This window comes from Oncorhynchus tshawytscha, linkage group LG29 (assembly GCF_018296145.1).
Source record: "Oncorhynchus tshawytscha isolate Ot180627B linkage group LG29, Otsh_v2.0, whole genome shotgun sequence".
In the NCBI taxonomy this organism is placed as follows: domain Eukaryota; kingdom Metazoa; phylum Chordata; class Actinopteri; order Salmoniformes; family Salmonidae; genus Oncorhynchus; species Oncorhynchus tshawytscha.
Window position 1 is genome coordinate 31,739,112 of NC_056457.1, and position 26,841 is coordinate 31,765,952.

Genomic DNA, 26,841 nt, shown 5'->3' on the forward strand with positions numbered 1-26,841 from the left:
AGATTATAACAGAACATGGCCAAGATGTTCAAATGTTCATAAATGACCAGCATGGTCAAATACTAATAATAGCCGATAACAGTAGTTGTCGAGGGTGCAGCAAGTCAGCACCTCAGGAGTAAATGTCAGTTGGCTTTTCATAGCCGATCATTAAGAGTATCTCTACAGAGCTCGGGTATTTTCTGCATACCAGGGAGCTAGTTTCTAATGACAAATGTTTTTAGTTTTTAGGGGTGCAACTGCATCTAGGGTATTGCGCAAGGTTAAATTGAGTTCCTCAGTTAGGTGGTTAACTGATTTTTGTCCTCTGATGTCCTTGGGTAGGCAGAGGGAGTCTGGAAGGGCATCAAGGAATCTTTGGGTTGTCTGAGAATTTATAGCACAACTTTTGATGCTCCTTGGTTGAGGTCTGAGCAGATTATTTGTTGCGATTGCAAACGTAATAAAATGGTGGTCCGATAGTCCAGGATTATGAGGAAAAACATTCAGATCCACAACATTTATTCCATGGGACAAAACTAGGTCCAGAGTATGACTGTGACAGTGAGTAGGTCCAGAGACATGTTGGACAAAACCCACTGAGTCGATGATGGCTCCGAAAGCCTTTTGGAGTGGGTCTGTGGACTTTTCCATGTGAATATTAAAATCACCAAAAATTATAATATTATCTGCTATGACTACAAGGTCCGATAGGAATTCAGGGAACTCAGTGAGGAATGCTGTATATGGCCCAGGAGGCCTGTAAACGGTAGCTATAAAAAGTGAATGAGTAGGCTGCATAGATTTCATGACTTGTAAATTTAAATTTGCTGTCGTAAATGTTAGCAACATCTTTGCCTTTGCGGGATGCACGGGGGATATGGTCACTAGTGTAACCAGGAGGTGAGACCTCATTTAGCACAGTAAATTCATCAGGCTTAAGCCATGTTTCAGTCTGGCCAATCACATCAAGATTATGATCAGTGATTAGTTCATTGACAAAAACTGCCTTGGAAGTGAGGGATCTAACATTAAGTAGCCCTATTTTGAGATGTGAGGTATCATGATCTCTTTCAATAATGACAGGAATGGAGGTGGTCTTTATCCTAGTGAGATTGCTAAGGCAAACACTGCCATGTTAGGTTTTGCCCAACCTAGGTCGAGCCACAGACACGGTCTCAATGGGGATAGCTGAGCTGACTACACTGACTGTGCTAGTGGCAGTCTATTTCTTTATTACACGGGGAGGGGTCTATTTCTTTATTACAGGGGGAGTGTTCTATTTCTGTATTACAGGGGGAGTGTTCTATTTCTGTATTACAGGGGGAGTGTTCTATTTCTTTATTACACGGGGAGGGGTCTATTTCTGTATTACAGGGGGAGTGTTCTATTTCTGTATTACAGGGGAGTGTTCTATTTCGTTATTACAGGGGAGTGTTCTATTTCTGTATTACAGGGGAGTGTTCTATTTAGTTATTACAGGGGAGTGTTCTATTTAGTTATTACAGGGGAGTGTTCTATTTCTGTATTACAGGGGAGTGTTCTATTTAGTTATTACAGGGGAGTGTTCTATTTCTGTATTACAGGGGAGTGTTCTATTTAGTTATTACAGGGGAGTGTTCTATTTAGTTATTACAGGGGAGTGTTCTATTTCGTTATTACAGGGGAGTGTTCTATTTCGTTATTACAGGGGAGTGTTCTATTTCGTTATTACAGGGGAGTGTTCTATTTCGTTATTACAGGGGGAGTGTTCTATTTCTGTATTACAGGAGTGTTCTATTTCTGTATTACAGGGGAGTGTTCTATTTCTGTATTACAGGGGAGTGTTCTATTTCGTTATTACAGGGGGAGTGTTCTATTTAGTTATTACAGGGGAGTGTTCTATTTAGTTTTACAGGGGGAGTGTTCTATTTAGTTATTACAGGGGAGTGTTCTATTTAGTTATTACAGGGGAGTGTTCTATTTCGTTATTACAGGGGAGTGTTCTATTTCGTTATTACAGGGGAGTGTTCTATTTCGTTATTACAGGGGAGTGTTCTATTTAGTTATTACAGGGGAGTGTTCTATTTCGTTATTACAGGGGAGTGTTCTATTTCGTTATTACAGGGGAGTGTTCTATTTCGTTATTACAGGGGAGTGTTCTATTTCTGTATTACAGGGGAGTGTTCTATTTCTGTATTACAGGGGAGTGTTCTATTTCTGTATTACAGGGGAGTGTTCTATTTCTGTATTACAGGGGAGTGTTCTATTTCGTTATTACAGGGGAGTGTTCTATTTCTGTATTACAGGGGGAGTGTTCTATTTCTGTATTACAGGGGAGTGTTCTATTTCTGTATTACAGGGGAGTGTTCTATTTAGTTATTACAGGGGAGTGTTCTATTTAGTTATTACAGGGGAGTGTTCTATTTCTGTATTACAGGGGTTTGTTCTATTTAGTTATTACAGGGGAGTGTTCTATTTTTTGTATTACAGGGGAGTGTTCTATTTAGTTATTACAGGGGAGTGTTCTATTTTTGTATTACAGGGGAGTGTTCTATTTAGTTATTATAGGGGAGTGTTCTATTTCGTTATTACAGGGGTTTGTTCTATTTCATTATTACAGGGGAGTGTTCTATTTCTGTATTACAGGGGAGTGTTCTATTTCTGTATTACAGGGGAGTGTTCTATTTTTGTATTACAGGGTTTGTTCTATTTAGTTATTACAGGGGAGTGTTCTATTTCTGTATTACAGGGTTTGTTCTATTTAGTTATTACAGGGGAGTGTTCTATTTGTTATTACAGGGGAGTGTTCTAGTTATTACAGGGGAGTGTTCTATTTAGTTATTACAGGGGAGTGTTCTATTTCTGTATTACAGGGGAGTGTTCTATTTCTGTATTACAGGGGAGTGTTCTATTTAGTTTTACAGGGGAGTGTTCTATTTCTTATTACAGGGGAGTGTTCTATTTCTGTATTACAGGGGAGTGTTCTATTTCTGTATTACAGGGGAGTGTTCTATTTCTGTATTACAGGGGGGTTCTATTTCTGTATTACAGGGGTTTGTTCTATTTAGTTATTACAGGGGAGTGTTCTATTTCTGTATTACAGGGGAGTGTTCTATTTAGTTATTACAGGGGAGTGTTCTATTTCGTTATTACAGGGGAGTGTTCTATTTCGTTATTACAGGGGAGTGTTCTATTTCTGTATTACAGGGGAGTGTTCTATTTTATTACAGGGGAGTGTTCTAGTTATTACAGGGGAGTGTTCTATTTAGTTATTACAGGGGAGTGTTCTATTTCTTATTACAGGGGAGTGTTCTATTTAGTTATTACAGGGGAGTGTTCTATTTAGTTATTACAGGGGAGGGGTCTGTTTATCGTATTATGGATTTTTAACAAACCCAAATATAATAATGTACTTTACTGTACGAATGTCTTTCATCATGAGGGCCAAGGAGAGAGAGAGTGTGTGTGTGTGCGTGTGTGTGTGTGTGTGTGTGTGTGTGTGTGTGTGTGTGTGTGTGTGTGTGTGTGTGTGTGTGTGTGTGTGTGTGTGTGTGTGTGTGTGTGTGTGTGTGTGTGTGTGTGTGTGTACTTTTTAAATAATATGCTGTCAATCTCAGATCTTGAATGGCCATTTTTCTAACCCTGTTAAAACTCATAACTCTCACCTTGCGTTCCTATTTGTTTTATTCATTTCGTGCTGTTGGCGGTAGGTGCTCTTGATTCAGTAGCCCTAGCACTGGAAAGGCAAAGTGTTCCTATTTGTTTTATTCATTTCGTGCTGTTGGCGGTAGGTGCTCTTGATTCAGTAGCCCTAGCACTGGAAAGGCAAAGTGTTCCCATTTTGAACCATTTTTATGTGTCTGAAGGAAGAACTATGCCTACACGGCTGGCCCAGAGAACAAATCAGGTGCACCTACAGGCCAACCACTGGCCAATCAGATACCTCAGATCACCATGTAGGCACAGTTTCCTTGAGCTATAGACATTTAAAAAGAAGCCTCAAAACGTTTAAAACCATGACTAGAGAAAGACTCAACGAATTCAGCAGAGAGCTGCTGTATTTATGAGTAGGTTCATGTTCAGACTGACCATCAGACGAAAGCCATCATTCCAGTAAAATAAAACAAGCTAATTATTATGCTCACTCAGCTGAGCGGCATTTTGATTCAGGATCTGATCTTGACTCAGAAAAACGTTGGTGACCACTGCATCAAAGGCAAATGCACTCTAATGTAGCAGTAAACGCCTGAAACTATATTGAAAAATATATATAAAAGCAAGATTTTACTGAGTTACAGCTCATATAAGGAAATCAGTCCATTTAAATTCATCAGGCCCTGTTCTGTGGATTTCACATGACTGGGCAGGGGTGCAGCCTTGGGTGGGCCTTGGAGGGCATAGGCCCACCCACTCAGGCGATCCCACATGTGAAGAAGCCGGATGTGAAGGTCCTGGGCTGGCGTGGTTACATGTGGCCTGCAGTTGTGAGGCCGGTTGGACGTACTGCCAAATTCTCTAAAATAATGTTGGAGGTGGCTCATGGTAGAGAAATAAACATTCAATTCCCTGGCCAACAGCTCTAGGTGGTTATTCCTGCAGTCAGCATGCCAATTGCACGCTCCCTCAAAACTTATGACATCTATGGCATTGTGTTGTGTGACAAAACTTCCTATTTTAGAGTGGCCTTTTATTGTCCCCAGCACAATGTGCACCTATGTATTGACCATGCTGTTTAATCAGCTTCTTGATATGCCACACCTGTCAGGTGGATTAATTATCTTGGCAAAGGACAAATGCTCACTAACACAGACTTAAACAAATTTGTGCACAACATTTTTAAACAAATAAGCTTTTTGGTGCATATGGAACATTTCTGAGATTTTTTTTTATCTCAGCCCATGAGACATGGGACCAACACTTTACATGTTGCGTTTATATTTTTGCTTCGTGTAGATCCCCTACATTCTGACGGGAAGAAACTGTTCATTCCATCCAGTAAACGTGGAGGAGTTGTTAAGATGGAGTGTTGCCTTGTGAAATATACAAAAGCGAAAGTCACAGGATTGACTCTAAATTTCCCCTGAAAACCGGAACATCCAGTTGTCGGGGACTCGGCAGAGGCTAGGCCAAACGGGGCATGGGTGGTGAAGGGCGTAGGGCTGTTGCGGTGACCATATTACCGCCAAACTGGTGTCGTGAGTCATGACGGCAGTGACATTCCATGTGACTGTTGAGTCACGGTAATCTCCTCTTCTGCACTCTGGACATGTGTTGGTAGTACCCAACTCACTACTTACCATCGGGTCCTAATGGCCTGGTACTCAGGGCTCTATTGTCCCTCCATCAGGTCATAATGGCCTGGTACTCAGGGCTCTATTGTCCCTCCATCAGGTCCTAATGGCCTGGTACTCAGGGCTCTATTGTCCCTCCATCAGGTCATAATGGCCTGGTACTCAGGGCTCTATTGTCCCTCCATCAGGTCTAATGGCCTGGTACTCAGGCTCTATTGTCCCTCCATCAGGTCATAATGGCCTGGTACTCAGGGCTCTATTGTCCCTCCATCAGGTCCTAATGGCCTGGTACTCAGGGCTCTATTGTCCCTCCATCAGGTCATAATGGCCTGGTACTCAGGGCTCTATTGTCCCTCCATCAGGTCCTAATGGACTGGTACTCAGGGCTCTATTGTCCCTCCATCAGGTCCTAATGGCCTGGTACTCAGGGCTCTATTGCCCCTCCATCAGGTCATAATGGCCTGGTACTCAGGCCTCTATTGTCCCTCCATCAGGTTCTAATGGCCTGGTACTCAGGGCTCTATTGTCCCTCTAACCACTCTGACATCAATGCAAATGCAATGGAAAATCACATCAAACACAAGTTCAACAACAGGTTAAAACTCAGTGTAAAACATGGTCATTGTGGATGTTGTTTCAAAGTCTAACACAATGAAATGGACAGCGCTTTCTAAGGTGATGATTAATACAAAAACAACCACATGCATATTAGAGCTCATGCAAACCCATAAACTTATGATTGCGCCTTATACAATACATTGCCTACGACATATTACCCATGTCAGGAAAATCATAAAACAAAATTGATTTAACATGCCTTTGGTACATAATTGTTCTAGCTAGCCTATCCTTCAAAATTAAACCAATTAGAGTAATTGCCTTTGAGTGTAGACTGTATTATGATGCATACTGGATGGACTAGTTACCTTATGCTACGCTCCAAATGTTATATCCATGTGTCTGGGAGAGAACTTCTAGCCCTAGGCAATGTTGTCAGTTCATTGATTGTGCAGGGCAGCTTACAGTTAGCCTACAATTATAGTGAATTTGTATTTGATCGTGAATAGTCTAGTAATAGGGAATTATTTATATTTTCATAATTAACTGGGAAACATATTACCTTTAGCTATACAGAATATATCTCCACCGTGTGTTTCCTTCTCCTTCTCTCTCTCCTTTATTCATTTCTGGAGCGTGTAGAGGGGCTGTCAACCGTTGAAAACATGTTACTATCGATGTTCCCGAAAAGATATCACTTGGTTTCCCAAATGAACCACTGGGTAGCTGCAGGCACATGGTCGGAGAGCCCATGGCATACAGAGTTTGGGCGGAATATCACCTTTCGAGCAGCGAAAGCATGCTACTCAAACAGTGATTGATGCATGGAGTAAAATAAGTTTTATATTTCTTTCTCAGCTGCTCATATTCCACTAGAAAACCGAAGTATCATTGAAAAACGGACTGGCAGGCACGCAGCCTCCATTCACTATTATAGTGCATAGGGATGATGTGTATTTTTTCCCCTTCCCCTTCTTCCTGTTCCTGTTCCTGCCCATTTGATAATGGACGATTCTCAATCTAAACAAATGTTACATGTTCAAAAATACAAGATTAAATTGAGAAGAGTCCGATGGGTTGAAAATATGATCACTTGATGAGAGAACAACGGTGTGGCCTGAGGCGAGGAGCAGAGAGTAAGCTTTTATAGCCTATAGTCGCATCATGCAGCCCATATATGTTTAACACCATTAGCTATAGCTAGCTATAGTCAATAACACCATTAGCTATAGTCGATAACACCATTAGCTATAGCTAGCTATAGTCAATAACACCATAAGCTATAGTCGATAACACCATTAGCTATAGCTAGCTATAGTCAATAACACCATAAGCTATAGTCGATAACACCATTAGCTATAGCTAGCTATAGTCAATAACACCATTAGCTATAGCTAGCTAAAGTCAATAACACCATTAGCTATAGTCAATAACACCATTAGCTATAGCTAGCTACAGTCAATAACACCATTAGCTATAATCAATGACACCATTAGCTATAGCTAGCTATAGTCAATAACACCATTAGCTATAGTCAATAACACCATTAGCTATAGTCAATAACACCATTAGCTATAGCTAGCTATAGTCAATAACACCATTAGCTATAGTCAATAACACCATTAGCTATAGCTAGCTATAGTCAATAACACCATTAGCTATAGTCAATAACACCATTAGCTATAGTCAATAACACCATTAGCTATAGTCAATAACACCATTAGCTATAGCTAGCTATAGTCAATAACACCATTAGCTATAGCTAGCTATAGTCAATAACACCATTAGCTATAGTCAATAACACCATTAGCTATAGCTAGCTATAGTCAATAACACCATTAGCTATAGTCAATAACACCATTAGCTATAGTCAATAACACCATTAGCTATAGTCAATAACACCATTAGCTATAGTTAATAACACCATTAGCTATAGTCAATAACACCATTAGCTATAGTCAATAACACCATTAGCTATCGTCAGTAACCCCATTAGCTATAGATAATAACACCATTAGGTATCGTCAATAACACCATTAGCTATAGTCAATAACACCATTAACTATAGCTAGCTATAGTCAATAACACCATTAGCTATAGCTAGCTATAGTCAATAACACCATTAGCTATAGTCAATAACACCATTAGCTATAGCTAGCTATAGTCAATAACACCATTAGCTATAGTCAATAACACCATTAGCTATAGTCAGTAACACCATTAGCTATAGATAATAACACAATTAGCTATCGTCAATAACACCATTAGCTATAGATAATAACACCATTAGCTATAGCTAGCTATAGTCAATAACACCATTAGCTATAGTCAATAACACCATTAGCTATCGTCAGTAACCCCATTAGCTATAGATAATAACACCATTAGGTATCGTCAATAACACCATAAGCTATAGATAATAGTCAACATCACCATTAGCTATAGTCAATAACACCATTAGCTATAGTCAATAACACCATTAGCTATAGTCAATAACACCATTAGCTAGCTAGATCAATAACACCATTAGCTATCGTCAATAACACCATTAGCTATAGCTAGCTATAGTCAATAACACCATTAGCTATAGTCAATAACACCATTAGCTATAGTCAATAACACCATTAGCTATAGTCAATAACACCATTAGCTATAGTCAATAACACCATTAGCTATAGTCAATAACACCATTAGCTATAGTCAATAACACCATTAGCTATAGTCAATAACACCATTAGCTATAGCTAGCTATAGTCAATAACACCATTAGCTATAGTCAATAACACCATTAGCTATAGCTAGCTATAGTCAATAACACCATTAGCTATAGTCAATAACACCATTAGCTATAGTCAATAACACCATTAGCTATAGCTAGCTATAGTCAATAACACCATTAGCTATAGTCAATAACACCATTAGCTATAGCTAGCTATAGTCAATAACACCATTAGCTATAGTCAATAACACCATTAGCTATAGCTAGCTATAGTCAATAACACCATTAGCTATAGTCAATAACACCATTAGCTATAGCTAGCTATAGTCAATAACACCATTAGCTATAGTCAATAACACTATTAGCTATAGTCAATAACACCATTAGCTATAGTTAATAACACCATTAGCTATAGTCAATAACACCATTAGCTATAGTCAATAACACCATTAGCTATAGTCAATAACACCATTAGCTATAGTTAATAACACCATTAGCTATAGTCAATAACACCATTAGCTATAGTCAATAATACCATTAGCTATAGTCAATAACACCATTAGCTATAGTCGATAACACCATTAGCTATAGTCAATAACACCATTAGCTATAGTCAATAACACCATTAGCTATAGTCAATAACACCATTAGCTATAGTCAATAACACCATTAGCTATAGTCAATAACACCATTAGCTATAGTCAATAACACCATTAGCTATAGCTAGCTATAGTCAATAACACCATTAGCTATAGTCAATAACACCATTAGCTATAGCTATCTATAGTCAATAACACCATTAGCTATAGCTAGCTATAGTCAATAACACCATTAGCTATAGCTATCTATAGTCAATAACACCATTAGCTATAGCTAGCTATAGTCAATAACAGCATAGCCAGATAACATACAGTATCTAGTCTGATAAATGAACAGGCCTACAGCCTATATCATAGAGCATAGCCAGATAACATACAGTATCTAGTCTGATAAATGAACAGGCCTACAGCCTATATCATAGAGCATACAGCATAGCCAGATAACATACAGTATCTAGTCTGATAAATGAACAGGTCTATAGCCAGATAACATACAGTATCTAGTCTGATAAATGAACAGGCCTACAGTCTATAGCCAGATAACATACAGTATCTAGTCTGATAAATGAACAGGCCTACTGCCTATATCATAGAGCATAGCCAGATCACATACAGTATCTAGTCTGATAAATGAACAGGCCTACAGCCGTATGGCATGAAGCATAGCCAGATAACATACAGTAGACCAACTCATAATCTGTTCTTCTGAAATACATTTTCTTCATGTCATAATGTTTCTTTAGACCTGAATAAAATAAATGGATTTATTTTGATGGTGTACATACAATGTAATTTTCCAAAGGCGTGCATCAGCAGCTTGTATGCAGCTTGTATGCAGCTTGTATGCTTGGAGGACTGGAGATGCTAAACGTGTTTATGTTAATTGATGGTCAATTACCGTGAGACCGGCAGTCTTTTGCATGACAATAACCAGTTGACAAAATGTAATGACCGCCACAACCTCAAGAGGGCGGTACAGAAGTAAGCAGCTGCCACTATCTGGACTAGTCTCCTAAAAGAGACACACACACACACACACACACACACACACACACACACACACACACACACACACACACACACACACACACACACACACACACACACACACACACACACACACACACACACAACCAACTAATAATTGCAGCACGTCTTTAAAGGCTACCGACCCCTCTGGCCCTCAGATCATATGTGACCTGTTAAGAACAATGGATAGACATTTGCTGTTGTCAAAAAGCAGTGTACAAATACAAACGCATGAAAGACTGACTGAACATACACTGTCACTGACTGGAAACATGACTGCACAATTTCCTAATATTGGGGCCACGGATTGGAAATAACAGGATGAAGAGATGAGATGGAGACTGGGGTTAGAGGAGGACCAGCTGGTTAGGAGACTAGGGTTAGAGGAGGACCAGCTGGTTAGGAGACTAGGGTTAGAGGAGGACCAGCTGGTTAGGAGACTAGGGTTAGAGGAGGACCAGCTGGTTAGGAGACTAGGGTTAGAGGAGGACCAGCTGGTTAGGAGACTAGGGTTAGAGGAGGACCAGCTAGTTAGGAGACTAGGGTTAGAGGAGAACCAGCTAGTTAGGAGACTAGGGTTAGAGGAGAACCAGCTAGTTAGGAGACTAGGGTTAGAGGAGGACCAGCTAGTTAGGAGACTGGGGTTAGAGGAGGACCAGCTGGTTAGGAGACTAGGGTTAGAGGAGAACCAGCTAGTTAGGAGACTAGGGTTAGAGGAGGACCAGCTGGTTAGGAGACTAGGGTTAGAGGAGGACCAGCTAGTTAGGAGACCAGGGTTAGAGGAAGACCAGCTGGTTAGGAGACTAGGGTTAGAGGAGGACCAGCTAGTTAGGAGACTAGGGTTAGAGGAGGACCAGCTAGTTAGGAGACTAGGGTTAGAGGAGGACCAGCTAGTTAGGAGACTAGGGTTAGAGGAAGGCCAGCTGGTTAGGAGACTAGGGTTGGAGGAGGACCAGCTGGTTAGGAGACTAAGGTTAGAGGAGAACCAACTGGTTAGGAGACTAGGGTTAGAGGAGGACCAACTGGTTAGGAGACTAGGGTTAGAGGAGGACCAACTGGTTAGGAGACTAGGGTTAGAGGAGGACCAGCTAGTTAGGAGACTAGGGTTAGAGGAGGACCAGCTGGTTAGGAGACTAGGGTTAGAGGAGGACCAACTGGTTAGGTGGGTTAGAGGAGGACCAGCTGGTTAGGAGACTAGGGTTAGAGGAGGACCAGAGAGACTAGGGAGAGGAGGACCAAGAGGTGGGTTAGAGAGACAGCTGGTTAGGAGAGAGAGAGAGAGAGAGAGAGAGAGAGACAGACAGACAGACAGACAGACAGACAGAGACAGACAGACAGGCAGACAGACAGACAGACAGACAGACAGACAGACAGACAGACAGACAGACAGACAGACAGACAGACAGACAGACAGACAGACAGACAGACAGACAGACAGACAGACAGACAGACAGACAGACAGACAGACAGAGAGACCTCTGCATTGTGTGTTAAACTGGTGCAGTTCACCATGAGGTGTGTGAATTTGTGGGGAAGATATTGTGCATGTGTGTGTGTGTGCGCTTGCATGTGTGTGTGCGTCTGTAGGTACTGTATGTGTTCACAAGATATCACATCTATCTGCATCTGTGCTTGTGTGAATATATCTGTTCATGTGTGTGTATACACACGTGTGTGTGTGTTGGTTACTCACAGGTATTTGCCGTGCCCTTGGGGATTGGAAGATAGGATCCTGCGCTCCACGTCCGTCCCTGGTAGTTCCTCTTACAGCGGCCACAGTCCGGTCCCGTGGTGTTGTGCTCACACTCACAATTTAGCTTCTCTTTGTCAAACACGCAACTGTTGGCGTGAAGGTTACACTTGCACCTGTCAAAGGAAGGGGGAAAAAAAGAACAGAGAAGAGAAGAAGAGAAGAGGGAGAAAAAAAACAATTCAGCGCTGGTGGAATTTGACATTTTTTCAATCTCAGATCTTACGTGTGGGAGTGAAAGAAAGGGAAGACAAATATAGTCAGATGAAGTATTTTTGCGGTTGAAGGGCAGAGTGGCCTTGAGAAGATCCCAGTCAACACAGAAACAAAGACAGGTATTCTCAACATCTGGAGAACAACTTTCCAACAGGAATTCCACAAAACTGTCTGCATCATTATTGTCCAAATCAAATCAAATCAAGTCCCTCTGCTTTCTTCTGCCATACAAGATAACTTATTTATAATTGTCACACTAGAGGAAGGGTAATTGTAGTAAGGTCGCATTTATCTAAACGAGAAAACGACAGAGAGCGAGAGAGAGAAGCAGAATAAATTAAACAAGCAGAGTGGAATAGTCGTCCCAGGGGGAGGGAAACGAGAGTTGCTGCCTCACGAAAGGCAGTAGGTGTCTCTCCATCTCTTTCTCGGAGTTTGTAGATAATGTCAGCTGTTTAGAAAGTGCGAAGGAGCAGGACAGCTGGTACATGTTTGTTAAAACATTTAAATAAAACACAGCCTTTAAAAGATGAACGTGTTCTGAAAGTCAGTCATTACAATAAACATGTTGAACTTCCTTTCCACCCTACTACTATTGTTACATAACAGTACTACGACCTACAGTAATAATAGTCAATACTCAGTAACCACTGGGAACATAAAAACCTGTAACAAAAACATTTATGCATTTCTAATCCTGACAATGGCACCAGACACCAAGAATGTCTAGCTCTCAAAAATTCCTTCCGGTCTAAATATAAAATCAATGTGCATTGATTTTGTTACAGAGAGTCAAGAGGGTTGCAATTGTGTTGCATACACACTGATCTCTATCTACCCTAGGAGACAGAAAAATGGAGGTGGTGGGACGGGGTGAACTGGCGGTTTGAGGTAACCCTACACCCCTGCTGGGACTGTCAATGTAGCTTCTCTAGGCCTCCTTGTCCCTATTGATTTATTTATTTAATTGTATTTATGTTAGGATAATTTTGTTCTCAAGGTTCATAAACTGAACTTCAATTAAAATACTCAGTCTGTAACCCAGAGTTTGTAAGGTTCTGGTTGAAATGAAACAGACAGAGGCCAGTGTACGATTGTCAGAATGTTTATTTACGAGAGCTCTGGCAATCATACCATGCACATAGGTTTATATACCTCACATTTCGTCATAAATGCCCCTCCTCCTCTCTAACAATGACAATGCAGTTTCCAAATATATTCCAACACATACATTGCTTATCTTATTCTGCAACATGTTACATAATCTACTGCAAGCCTAACGGTTTCTCCCCTCTCTGAGTGGGGAGACTTTCTTCCTGTTTTTCAGTTTCACAGTGGTCACAAGTTGTCTGTCCACAGTTCCTCTTTTCCTCTTCACAAGCATTCAAATCATTATACAGAGACAGGGTAGAATTCTGTTAGTTATAGTCCTATCATTACTTTAAACATATACATCATTATATACATCATGTGGTGGCAGGGTAGCTTAGTGGTTAGAGTGGAGGGGTGGCAGGGTAGCCTAGTGGTTAGAGTGGAGGGGTGGCAGGGTAGCCTAGTGGTTAGAGTGGAGGGGTGGCAGGGTAGCCTAGTGGTTAGAGTGGAGGGGTGGCAGGGTAGCCTAGTGGTTAGAGTGGTTGGAGGGGTGGCAGGGTAGCTTAGTGGTTAGAGTGGAAGGGTGGCAGGGTAGCTTAGTGGTTAGAGTGGAGGGGTGGCAGGGTAGCCTAGTGGTTAGAGTGGAGGGGTGGCAGGGTAGCTTAGTGGTTAGAGTGGAGGGGTGGCAGGGTAGCTTAGTGGTTAGAGTGGAGGGGTGGCAGGGTAGCTTAGTGGTTAGAGTGGAGGGGTGGCAGGGTAGCCTAGTGGTTAGAGTGGAGGGGTGGCAGGGTAGCCTAGTGGTTAGAGTGGAGGGGTGGCAGGGTAGCTTAGTGGTTCGAGTGGAGGGGTGGCAGGGTAGCTTAGTGGTTAAAGTGGAGGGGTGGCAGGGTAGCCTAGTGGTTAGAGTGGAGGGGTGGCAGGGTAGCTTAGTGGTTAAAGTGGAGGGGTGGCATGGTAGCCTAGTGGTTAGAGTGGAGGGGTGGCAGGGTAGCTTAGTGGTTAAAGTGGAGGGGTGGCAGGGTAGCCTAGTGGTTAGAGTGGAGGGGTGGCAGGGTAGCTTAGTGGTTAGAGTGGAGGGGTGGCAGGGTAGCCTAGTGGTTAGAGTGGAGGGGTGGCAGGGTAGCCTAGTGGTTAGAGTGTTGGACTAGTAACTGGAAGGTTGCAAGTTCAAATCCCCGAGGTACAAATCTGTCATTCTGCCCCTGAACAAAGCAGTTAACCCACTGTTCCTAGGCTGTCATTGAAAAAAATAATTTGTTCATTAACTGACTTGCCTAGTTAAATAAAGATAAAAAAATGTTTTAGTCATTATACATGAAATCCATAACAATTTATTTAACTAGGCAAGTCAGTTAAGAACAAAATCTTATTTTACAATTGCGTCCTACCAAAAGGCAAAAAGGCCTCCTGCGGTGACGGAGGCTGGGATTAAAAATACAAATACAATGCAATACAAATATAGGACAAAACACCCATCACGACAAGAGACAACACTACATAAAGAGAGACCTAAAACAACAACATAGCATGGCAGCAACACATGTCAACACAGCATGGCAGCAACACATGACAACAACATGGTAGCAACACAACATGGCAGCAGCACAACATGGTAGCAGCAACAAAACATGGTACAAACATCACTGCGCACAGACAACAGCACAAAGGGCAAGAAGGTAGAGACAACAATACATCACACAAAGCAGCCACAACTGTCAGTAAGAGTGTCCATGTTTGAGTCTTTGAATGAAGAGATTGAGATAAAACTGTCCAGTCTGATTGTTTGTTGCAGCTCGTTCCAGTCTCTAGTTGCAGCGAACTGAAAAGATGAGCGATCCAGGGATGTGTGTGCTTTGGTGACCTTTAACAGAATGTGACTGGCAGAATGGGTGTTGTAAGGTGGAGGATGAGGGCTGCAGTAGATATCTCAGATAGGGGGGAGTGAGGCCTAAGAGGGTTCTATAAATAAGCATCAACCAGTGGGTCTTGTGACAAGTATACAGAGATGACCAGTTTACAGAGAAGTATAGAGTGCAGTGATGTGTCCTATAACAGGCTGACTACACCGCTCGCATCGCGTGCGCGAGCATTGCAAAATAAATTTAGAAATCTATATTATTCAATTATTGCACCCACACTGCTCGCGTGTGCCAAAGAGCGTCTCCGTTGCCAAGGGCTAAAATAGAAGTCAGTTCTATTTGTGATGCAGATCGCGCAATAAGTCCTGCCTCTCCCATCTCCTCATTGGTTTATAGAAGCAGGTACCCACGTGCCATCTCCTCATTGGTAAAAACCCACGTTGGTGACTGAAAGACGAATGAGGTCGATGGCGGTAATGCACCTGATTTATGAAAGTTGCCAATTGCAATATATAGTCCAGAGAAAAAAAAGCCTGGAAGGAGGAGAGATGACTAGAAACGATTCAGTTGACCGTTTTATGTGTGGATTAACTGGCAGAGTAGAGGACCTTGTGTATTTCAGGTAAAATAACAACTCAATGTTTATATCCCAGGACAAATTAGCTAGCAAGTGAAAGCTAGCTAGTTAAATTGCCATAAAAGTTTAATCCTTTTCGACCTGTCCCCAAATTAATGTAATTTGTTCAGAGTTTGTTTTTATATTTTAAAACTTGTTGAGGATAGGGGGCAGTATTTTCACTTTGGATGAATTGCGTGCCCATAGTGAACTGCATCCTACTCTGTCCTAGATTGCTAATATATGCATATTATTATTACTATTGGATAGAAAACACTCTGAAGTTTCTAAAACTGTTTGAATTATGTCTTTGAGTATAACAGAACTCATAGGGCAGGCAATCCTCCAAACAAGAAGTGAAATTCTGAATGTGGGTCAACTTTGACGACATCGCCCCTTCCTTTCCCAACAAGATATGGATCTGGTAGCACTTCCTACGCCTTCCACTAGATGTCCTCATTCAGTAGAACGTGGAATGGAGCTTTTGGTGTGAACTTTGACCGAATGGGAGGGGAAATAGTCACGGTCTTGGCAGAATGCAATTTCCCTGTGGTGCATTTCTCTTTGGGTGCCACCGTCGTTCCATTTGGCTGCAGCTGAAAACGTATGATCCGGTTGGAACGTTATTGGATATGTATGAAAATAACATCCTGAAGATTGATTCTCTACTTAGTTTGACCAGTTTATTCGACCTGGAATATATCTTTTTGAAGTTTTCGTGAGAGTTGTCCTGGACTAGCGTCAGCTTTTGGGCACGTGAGCTGAAAGTACTAGCAAATGCAGCTAATTGGACACTAGTATTGGACATTATGGAACAAAACAACAATTTATTGTGGAACTAGGACTCCTTGCACTGCATTCTGATGAAAGATCATCAAAGGTAAGGGAATATTTATGATGTAATTTCGTATTTCTCCGCCAACATGAAATACTTTTACGTCTCAGCGCCGTCTCAGATTATTGCATGGTAGGCTTTTTTCGTAACGTTTAAAAAAAATCTGACACAGCGGTTGCCTTAAGAACCAGTGTATCTTTAATTATATGTAGAACATGTATCTTTAGTCAAAGTTTATGATGAGTATTTCTGTTATCTGGCGTAGCTTTCTATAATTCCGGATATTTTGGAGGCATTTCTGAACATGGCGTCAATGTAAACCGAGATTTGTGGATATAAATATGCATATTGTCGAACAAAACATAAATGTATTGTGTAACATGTCATATGAGTGTCATCTGATGAAGATTTTCAAAAGGTTAGTGATTAATCTCTAATCCTGCTTTTGTGACTATCTTTGGCTGGAAAAAATGGCTGCGTTTTTCCTTTGATTTGGTGGTGATCTAACAGAAATATATGTTGTGTTTTCGCTGCAAAACATTTTAAAACTCGGACATGATGGGTAGATGAACAAGATGTTTATCTTTCATTTGCTGTATTGGACTTGTTAATGTGTGAAAGTTACATATTTCTAAAGAATATTTTTGAATTCCCTGTGCCACCTTTTCAGCTGAATGGGGGGGTGGAGTTCCCTGAGGGGATCGCCTTGCCATAACAGGTGCATGTCGTGATCGCATTTGGTGTGGGGGATACAAAATACATTTATGCACGATGGCGCACGATGGCGCATGCACGCAGACGGTTTGGGTTCCGTGTTAGGAGCATTGGTGGCAAATCTGATGGTCGAATGGTAAAGAACACCTCGGCGCTCGAGAGCACCCTTACATGCTGATCTATAAATTACGTCTCCTTAGTCTAGCATGGGTAGGATGGTCACCTGAATCAGGGATAGTTTGGCAACTGTGGTGAAAGAGGAGTTATTATGATAGAGAAAACCAAGTCTAGATGCAACTTTAGCCTGCAGATTTGATATGTGCTGAGAGAAGGACAGTGTATCGTCTAGCCATACTCCCAAGTACTTGTATGAGGTGACTACCTCAAGCTCTAAACCCCCAGAGGTAGTAATAACACCTGTGGAGTGTGATTACTACCTTGGAGATGAGAGGAGAGTCATAGTCACCCAGCACTAATACTGTGGGTTAGTGGTATACTGTATACTGTAGATAGTGGTATACTGTATACTGTAGGTTAGTGGTATACTGTAGATAGTGGTATACCTTAGGTTAGTGGTAGACTGTATACTGTAGATAGCGGTATACTGTATACTGTGGGTTAGTGGCATACTGTATACTGAAGATAGTGGTATACTCTATACTGTAGATAGTGGTATACCTTAGGTTAGTGGTATACTGTATACTGTAGGTTAGTGATATACTGTATACTATAGGTTAGTGCTATACTGTATACTGTAGATAGTGGTATACCTTAGGTTAGTGATATACTGTATACTGTGGGTTAGTGGTATACTGTATACTGTAGGTTAGTGGTATACTGTATACTGTAGGTTAGTGGTATACTGTATACTGTAGGTTAGTGGTATACTGTATACTGTAGGTTAGTGGTATACTTTATACTGTAGGTTAGTGGTATACTGTATACTGTGGGTTAGTGGTATACTGCATACTGTAGGTTAGTGGTATACTGTATACTGTAGGTTAGTGGTATACTGCATACTGTAGGTTAGTGGTATACTGTAGGTTAGTGGTATACCTTAGGTTAGTGGTATACTGTAGTTAGTGTATCAAACCCTTCAAAAATCTCCATTCATTTTAATCCACATCCTGTTGCTGTAGGATTATTTTCAAATTAAGATCCTACAACTGTGTGGACTGGTGTTGCTCTCATGAGTGCATATCAGGTGAAAATAAAGAAAGCATGTTCATGTCTTTCTACTGGGAGCAAGGTTACAATTTCTGGATTGACCTTGCCACGATGTCATGGCCTCATTGTTCTTTACCGCATCTATGTCTTTCTGTAGGGAACATCATCTCCATTGGGAGCAGTACGGAGGGTATTGTTGAGGAAAGAGCATGCCAGGGACAGCCCAGCCCACCCTTACTGACACTAACAATGTGGTGAGAGACTCTAGTGACAGCTGGCAGTGTTTATCTCTCCACCCTCGACAGTGGCTCACTGCGCCAGCTATAAGACTCTTAGCCTGATCCACCAGATAAATATGACGACTCGTAAGGAACAAAACTCCTAAACCAATCAGCCGACTTTTGATCTGAGCTCTCTGCTCATGGCTGAGTCTTCATTCTCTGATTCCAGGCCTTCAACCCACCGATTAGGGCCAAGAGGTTCTCTCTTGATGTTTGTCTCTCTCTCTCTCTCGCTCTCTTTCTCCCTCATTATTAAACCTATTATGGTGCTGCGTATCAGTGGGGGGGACGTGCAGCATTGTGGCAGTGTCGTAGGAATTTATGTGCACCATGCTCTAAAGTGCTTCAGGGTGATGAACGATGCTGCGGTCATTATTTTCCACAGGCTCCCCTGATTTGCTTCTCATTACCCAGAAGGCTGTTAGGTGGCGGCGACGGGGGACATTCTCAAGCTGAAGAATCACACTAGCTGCTGTTATGGATAATAGACCCCTTTCTGTGTGTCTGATCAGACTCCAGTCCTGGATGAGAGCGACTGATACACTGAAGAAAAATATAAACGCAACATGTGAAGTGTTGGTCCCAAGGTCTCATGAGCTGAAATAAAAAAAATCCCAGAAATGTTCCCTCAAGTTTTGTGCACATGTAACGTTTGTCGTCGGAAGGAGACCAAGGTGCAGCGTGGTAGGCGTACATTCTTTTATTTAAAATGTTCCACCAAGAAAAAAACAATATACAATACAACGAACGAAAAGCTTCGTCGGTCAAACTACAAACAAAGACAAGATCCCACACTGAAGGAGGGAAAAAGAGCTGCCTTAAGTATGATCCCCAATGAAAGACAGCTGCCTCTGACTGGGAACAACACACAGCCAAACACAAAGAAATAGAGAACATAGAATGCCCACCCAAATCACACCCTGACCTAACCAAACATAGAGACATAAAAAGAATCTAAGGTCAGGGCGTGACAGCACAGATTTGTTTACATCCCTGTTAGAGAGCATTTCTCCTTTTGCCAAGATAATCCATCCACCTGACATGTGTGGCAAATCAAGAAGCTGATTAAACAGCATGATCATTACACAGCTGCAACTTGTGCTGGGCAGTAAAATGTGAAGTTTTGTAACACAACATAATGCCACAGATGTCTCAAGTTTTGAGGGACCCTTGCAATTGGCACGCTGACTGCAGGAATGTCCACCAGAGCTGTTGCCAGATAATTGAATGCTAATTTCTCTACCGTAATCTGCCTCCAACGTCGTTTTAGAGAACTTGTCAGTACGTCCAACTGGCCTTGTACGTCCAACGTGTAACCACGCCAGTCCAGGACCTCCACATCCTGCTTCTTCACCTGTAGGATAGTCTGAGTGGGTGGGCCTATACCCTCCAAGGCCCACCCAAGGATGCACCCTTATCCAGTCATGGTTGCAGAGGAGTATTTCTGTCTGTAATAAAGGCTTTTTGTGGGTAAAAACTCATACTCATTGGCTGGGCCTGGCTCCCCAGTGATTGGACACCCCCGCTGAACCCCTGCCTAGTCATGAGAAATCCATAGACTAGGACCTAATGAATTTATTTAAATTGACTGATTTCCTTATTTGAACTGTATCTCAATAAAATCTTTGAAATTGTTGCATGCTGCGTTAATATTTTTGTTCAGTACCCATAACCAAAGTGTTAAATGCAAGTTGTGAGCTGGTTGAATTGTATTACTTAACATTCTGATGAGGCAGCTATCTTTCTCTTCTCTGTCCACAGAGAGGAGAGCCTTTTGTGGTGTAACCTTCAGGTCTCCTCAACACCGGAGACGTTTTAATCATCAGGCAGAAATTATACCGCCTATTGAAGAGGCCGGAGGTGGGCCTGTGGGTCTCTCAGCCGCATGTGTGTACGTGTGTGGAACCATGGCCTGTGGGTCTCTTGGCCATCGGCACTGTTGTGTGGAAATCAGACCCTGGCTCCAGCCCAGGTGCTGAGGGAGGCCCTAGGTAAAGTGTATTTAATCAAATTTGAATGTCAAAGCTCCTCCCCTGGGCACTCTCACTAAAGCTCCTCCCCTGGGCACTCTCACTAAAGCTCCTCCCCTGGGCACTCTCACTAGAAGCACCTCCCTAGAGCCCTGGGCACTCTCACTAGAGCTCCTCCCCTGGGCACTCTCACTAGAGCTCCTCCCCTGGGCACTCTCACTAGAGCTCCTCCCCTGGGCACTCTCACTAGAGCTCCTCCCCTGGGCATTCTTCTGTCACTCTCTCCAACTCTTTGTTCTCTGTCTCTTTCTGTTCCTATCCCTAAAAAGAAATATTCATAATGGGTAGGCAGTGTTTTGTATTCGTATGGTACTTTCAAAGGGCTATTGCTTAAAGCAGGTTTTGAGAGTCAACCACTGTCTGTTGCTCTGCTAGAGGTCGAGAGGATATGTATTCAGAAATTTACCCAGGAGGCTGTGTGCTCAAATTGCTCAGACAGGTTAACGTGCTCAAAAAAAGCAGAGAACAATCTATGCTCAGGTTTTTACCTTTTTTTTGTCTGAGACTTCAAACTTCCACACACACTTTCTTACAGTGGCTTGAGAAAGTATCCACCTCCTTGGCATTTTTCTTATTTTTGTTGCCTTACAACCTGGAGTTAAAATGTATTTTTGGGGGGTTTGTATCATTTGATTTACACAACATGCCTACTACCACTTTGAAGATGCAAAATATGTTTTATTGTGAAACAAACAAGAAATAAGACAAAAAAACAGAATACTTGAACGTGCATAACTATTCACCCCTACCAAAGTCAATACTTTGTAGAGCCACCTTTTGCAGCAATTACAGCTGCAAGTCTCTTGAAGTATGTCTCTATAAGCTTGGCATATCTAGCCACTGGGATTTTTGCCCATTCTTCAAGGCAAAACTGTTCCAGCTCCTTCAAGTTGGATGGGTTCCGCTGGTGTACAGCAATCTTTAAGTCATACCACAGATTCTCAATTGGATTGTGGTCTGGGCTTTGACTAGGTCATTCCAAATACATTTAAATGTTTCCCCTTAAACCACTTGAGTGTTGCTTTAGCAGTATCCTTAGGATCATTGTCCTGCTGGAAGGTGAACCTCCATCCCAGTCTCAAATCTCTGGAAGACTGAAACAGGTTTCCCTCAATAATTTTCCTGTATTTAGAACCATCCATCATTCCTTCAATTCTGACCAGTTTCCCAGTCCCAGTCCCCAGTTTCCCATCCCCACAGCAAGATGCTGCCACCACCATATTTCACTGTGGGGATGTTGTTCTCGGGGTGATGAGAGGTGTTGGGTTTTCGCCAGATATAGCATATCCCTTTATGGACAAAAAGCTAAATTTTAGTTTCATCTGAGCAGAGTACCTTCTTCCATATGTTTGGGGAGTCTCCCACATGCCTTTTGGCAGCTCTGTGGAGTGTACAGCTTAAAGTGGTCCTATGGACAGATACTCCAATCTCCACTGTTGTCACGATCGGTGAAATTAGTAGACCAAGGCGCAGCGTGCGTAGAGTTCCACATTTTAATTTTAATAAACCGAAACTCACTGAACAAAACAACCAACCAAACGAAACGTGACTCTACTGTTGTGCACCCAGGCAACTAAATGTAGACAAGATCCCACGAATAACCATGGGAAAATGGCTACCTAAATATGATCCCCAATCAGAGACAACGATAAACAGCTGCCTCTGATTGGGAACCATATCAGGCCACCATAGACATACAAATTCACCTAGATGACCCACCCAAGTCATTATCACGCCCCAACCAACACAGAGAATAAACAGCTTACTATGGTCAGGGCGTGACAACTGTGGAGCTTTGCAGTTCCTTCAGGGTTATATTTTGTCTCTTTGCTGCCTCTCTGATTAACGCCCTCCTTGCCTGGTCCATGAGTTTTGGTGAGCGGCCCTCTCTTGGCAGGTTTGTTGTGGTGCCATATTCTTTCCATTTTTTAAAAGTGGATTCAATGGTGCTCCGTGGGATGTTCAAAGTTTCAGATTTTTTTTATAACCCAACCCTGATCTGTACTTCTCCACAACTTTGTCTCTGACCTGTTTGGAGTGCTCCTTGGTCTTCATGGTTCTGCTTGCTTGCTTGGTGGTGCCCCTGGCTTAGTAGTGTTGCAGACTCTGGAGCCTTTCAGAACAGGTGTATATATACTGAGATCATGTGACAGATCATGTGACACTTAAATAAAGTCCACCTGTGTGCAATCTAACGAATGATGAGACTTCTGAAGGTAACTGGTTGCACTAGATCTTATTTAGGGGCTTCATAGAAAAGGGGGTGAAAACATATTTGCGTTTTACATTTTTTGAATTCTTTGAAACAAGTCATTTTTTTCATTTCACCAATTTGGACTATTTTGTGTCTGTCCACTACATGAAATACAAATACAAATCAATTTAAATCACAGGTGGTAATGCAATAAAATATGAAGAACGCCAAGGGGGGTGAATATCTGACAAAACAGTTGTACGTTCGCCTTGAGACGGAGGAGACATAATACATGGTACAGGTCTGAATGTGTGTATATTGGTCAAAATAAACCGGTGCAGAGCCGTGCGAGGATGCGAGCGGTGTAGAACTTACACCCAGCTTGCCTGAAGCACTGCAGTCTCTGACCACCAAAGTAATGGAATTCTGATCGACAATAAGGGGCCGGACTGCAAACTAATGTCATTAGCAAAAAACACAATGCCTAGTTTCCAAGGAAATTGCTGTTATCTCTATTATCTCTATTATCTCTATTATCTCTATTATCTCTTTCTCTATTATCTCTTTCTCTATTATCTCTATCTCTATTATCACTATCTCTATTATCTCTATCTCTATTATCTCTTTCTCTATTATCTCTATCTCTATTATCTCTATTATCTCTTTCTCTATTATCTCTTTCTCTATTATCTCTATCTCTATTATCTCTTTTATCCTTTGTCTTTCTATCTCATTACAAACTGAACAAGCCGTTTTCCTCCTCTGCCAACTGGCCCCCGTGCCTTTGTAGCCAGACGTACCAGTAGCTAATGAATCATAATGAGCCACAAACGCAGCCTAACAGATCCCACTGGGTGCAGATGTCAATTCAACCTTTATTCCACGTTGGTTCAACGTAATTTCATTGAAATGACATGGAAACAACGTTGATTCAACCAGTGTGTGCCCAATCGGATGGCCATGTGACGGGAAATGATCTTACTAAATTGAGCAGAGTGGATGAAACACAGTGAAGCAATTCAATTCAATAAATCATACAGGTGTGTTGAATAAAAGTGTCAGCATTACGATGAATCTTGCAAGTGAGCAACAACAATAATAGTAATGGTAATAATAATAATAACAATAATAATGGAAAACGCTCACACTCAAGATTCGATTACGAAATTACAGGATAAAATACTGACAAGGCCTTAATGTGTCCACATGTAATGTGTCTGGGAGTCACCAGCAGAAAAGACTGACTAGAGTGTAGCCTGTTTACCAGACAGCTAGTAGAGACTAGAGTGTAGCCTGTTTACCAGATAGCCACTAGAGACTAGAGTGTAGCCTGTTTACCAGACAGCTAGTAGAGACTAGAGTGTAGCCTTTTTACCAGACAGCTAGTAGAGACTAGAGTGTAGCCTGTTTACCAGATAGCCAGTAGAGACTAGAGTGTAGCCTGTTTACCAGATAGCCACTAGAGACTAAAGTGTAGCCTGTTTACGAGATAGCCAGTAGAGACTAGAGTGTAGCCTGTTTACGAGATAGCCACTAGAGACTAGAGTGTAGCCTGTTTACCAGATAGCCACTAGAGACTAGAGTGTAGCCTGTTGGTCATATAGCCAGTAGAGACTAAAGTGTAGCCTGTTTACCAGATAGCCACTAGAGACTAGAGTGTAGTCTGTTGGTCAGATAGCCAGTAGAGACTAGAGTGTAGCCTGTTTACGAGATAGCCACTAGAGACTAGAGTGTAGCCTGTTTACCAGATAGCCAGTAGAGACTAGAGTGTAGCCTGTTGGTCAGATAGCCACTAGAGACTAGAGTGTAGCCTGTTGGTCAGATAGCCAGTAGAGACTAAAGTGTAGCCTGTTGGTCAGATAGCCAGTAGAGACTAAATTGTAGCCTGTTGGTCAGATAGCCAGTAGAGACTAGAGTGTAGTCTGTTGGTCAGATAGCCACTAGAGACTAGAGTGTAGCCTGTTGGTCAGATAGCCAGTAGAGACTAGAGTGTAGCCTGTTGGTCAGATAGCCACTATTGACTAGAGTGTAGCCTGTTGGTCAGATAGAGACTAGAGTGTAGCCTGTTGGTCAGATAGCCACTAGAGACTAGAGTGTAGCCTGTTGGTCAGATAGAGACTAGAGTGTAGTCTGTTGGTCAGATAGCCACTAGAGACTAGAGTGTAGCCTGTTGGTCAGATAGCCAGTAGAGACTAAAGTGTAGCCTGTTGGTCAGATAGCCAGTAGAGACTAAAGTGTAGCCTGTTGGTCAGATAGAGACTAGAGTGTAGTCTGTTGGTCAGATAGCCACTAGAGACTAGAGTGTAGCCTGTTGGTCAGATAGCCAGTAGAGACTAAAGTGTAGCCTGTTGGTCAGATAGCCACTAGAGACTAAATTGTAGCCTGTTGGTCAGATAGCCACTAGAGACTAGAGTGTAGCCTGTTGGTCAGATAGCCACTAGAGACTAAAGTGTAGCCTGTTGGTCAGATAGCCACTAGAGACTAGAGTGTAGCCTGTTGGTCAGATAACCAGTAATTAAAATGTTTTAAAAAAGACAGGATAAGACACAATAAAAGTCACAGCACAGGGGCAACCCAACCAATAATACCTTGTATAATAATAAGTATTAGAGCGACTCATAGGAAACTGACAATAAAGAACCCAGTCATCAACAAATGATTTGTAATAATGTTTTCATTCCCAGAGGGAGGAGTGAATGGGTGTAGACAAAACAAAAAAGGCCTTCAAAATGTCCCAAAGTCTCTAAGGCCAGAAAAACATATGAACCTAAATAAATAAATCTGATTCAACCAATAGTCCAAAAACAATCAACAATCTCAAATGCAAACTCTGTTGAACACCACTGTCAAAAATACACCCTGAGAGAAATAACTATCCAGCAGGACTGAACATACCAAGGTTGTGCAGCACAACAATAAATACATAAGGACGACATCTCCAGTGTAAAGCACTGAAGTGAGAGAGGGAAACAGAGAGAGGGCTTTGGTCTTCAAAACATTTTTTGATATATATTTTTTTCAGTGGTAGGTCAGCTTTCATATTGCAGATGAGGCTCCAATAATGTAATTGTCTACATCATTTCAAATCCCCCACATCATTTTTGTGAAATATATTTTCCTTTATTGTTTTTCCCTAACACCTTTCCTTAATTGGAGTAAACTAAATGACAACAACACTTAATCTTCTACTTCCAGCTAATACATACTATATACATTTTACGGACACAGTATATTTCACAATAGTTATCTTAGTTTGTTTTTAGTTCCATCCTTCAGCTACCCTCAACCCCTCCCATCTATCTCTGAACACCATCCAGTTTTGATTGGGTCTTAGCTGTCAACATCGTCTGTCCGTCAGATACATCTGTTGGTTTGTTGTTTTGTTTGGAAATACTACTACAGGGATCAATTGAAAACCCGACCTGGAGAGGTAACACCGGAGATTGACTTAAAAACAATACAAACTAAACACGCTGTTGTACCCCCTGTCAACACCGCCGCACCCACCGAGAGCGCTCAGGCAGAGACCCGGAACTCTAACACAGACGTCCTATTTCATAGACTACAGTAACTGTAACAGGGGAGTCCATCATAGACTACAGTAACTGTAACAGGGGAGTCCATCATAGACTACAGTAACTGTAGCAGGGAGTCCATCATAGACTACAGTAACTGTAGCAGGGGAGTCCATCATAGACTACAGTAACTGTAACAGGGGAGTCCATCATAGACTACAGTAACTGTAACAGGGGAGTCCATCATAGACTACAGTAACTGTAACAGGGGAGTCCATCATAGACTACATTAACTGTAACAGGGGAGTCCATCATAGACTACAGTAACTGTAACAGGGGAGTCCATCATAGACCACAGTAACTGTAGCAGGGGAGTCCATCATAGAATTCAGTAACTGTAACAGGGGAGTCCATC

The 26,841-nt window shown here is 41.9% G+C and overlaps 1 protein-coding gene across 2 annotated transcripts in view; it reads right to left on the reverse strand.

The window, feature by feature from the left end:
* The window catches only part of LOC112235865 (netrin-G1-like), a 243,544-nt gene that overhangs the window by 81,297 nt on the left and 135,406 nt on the right, over window positions 1–26,841 (reverse strand). For both annotated transcript variants that reach the window (XM_042308914.1, XM_042308913.1), the window contains exon 3: window positions 11,851–12,023. In XM_042308914.1, coding sequence (XP_042164848.1) covers window positions 11,851–12,023 — 173 coding nt within the window. The remainder of the gene's footprint in view (window positions 1–11,850; window positions 12,024–26,841) is intronic.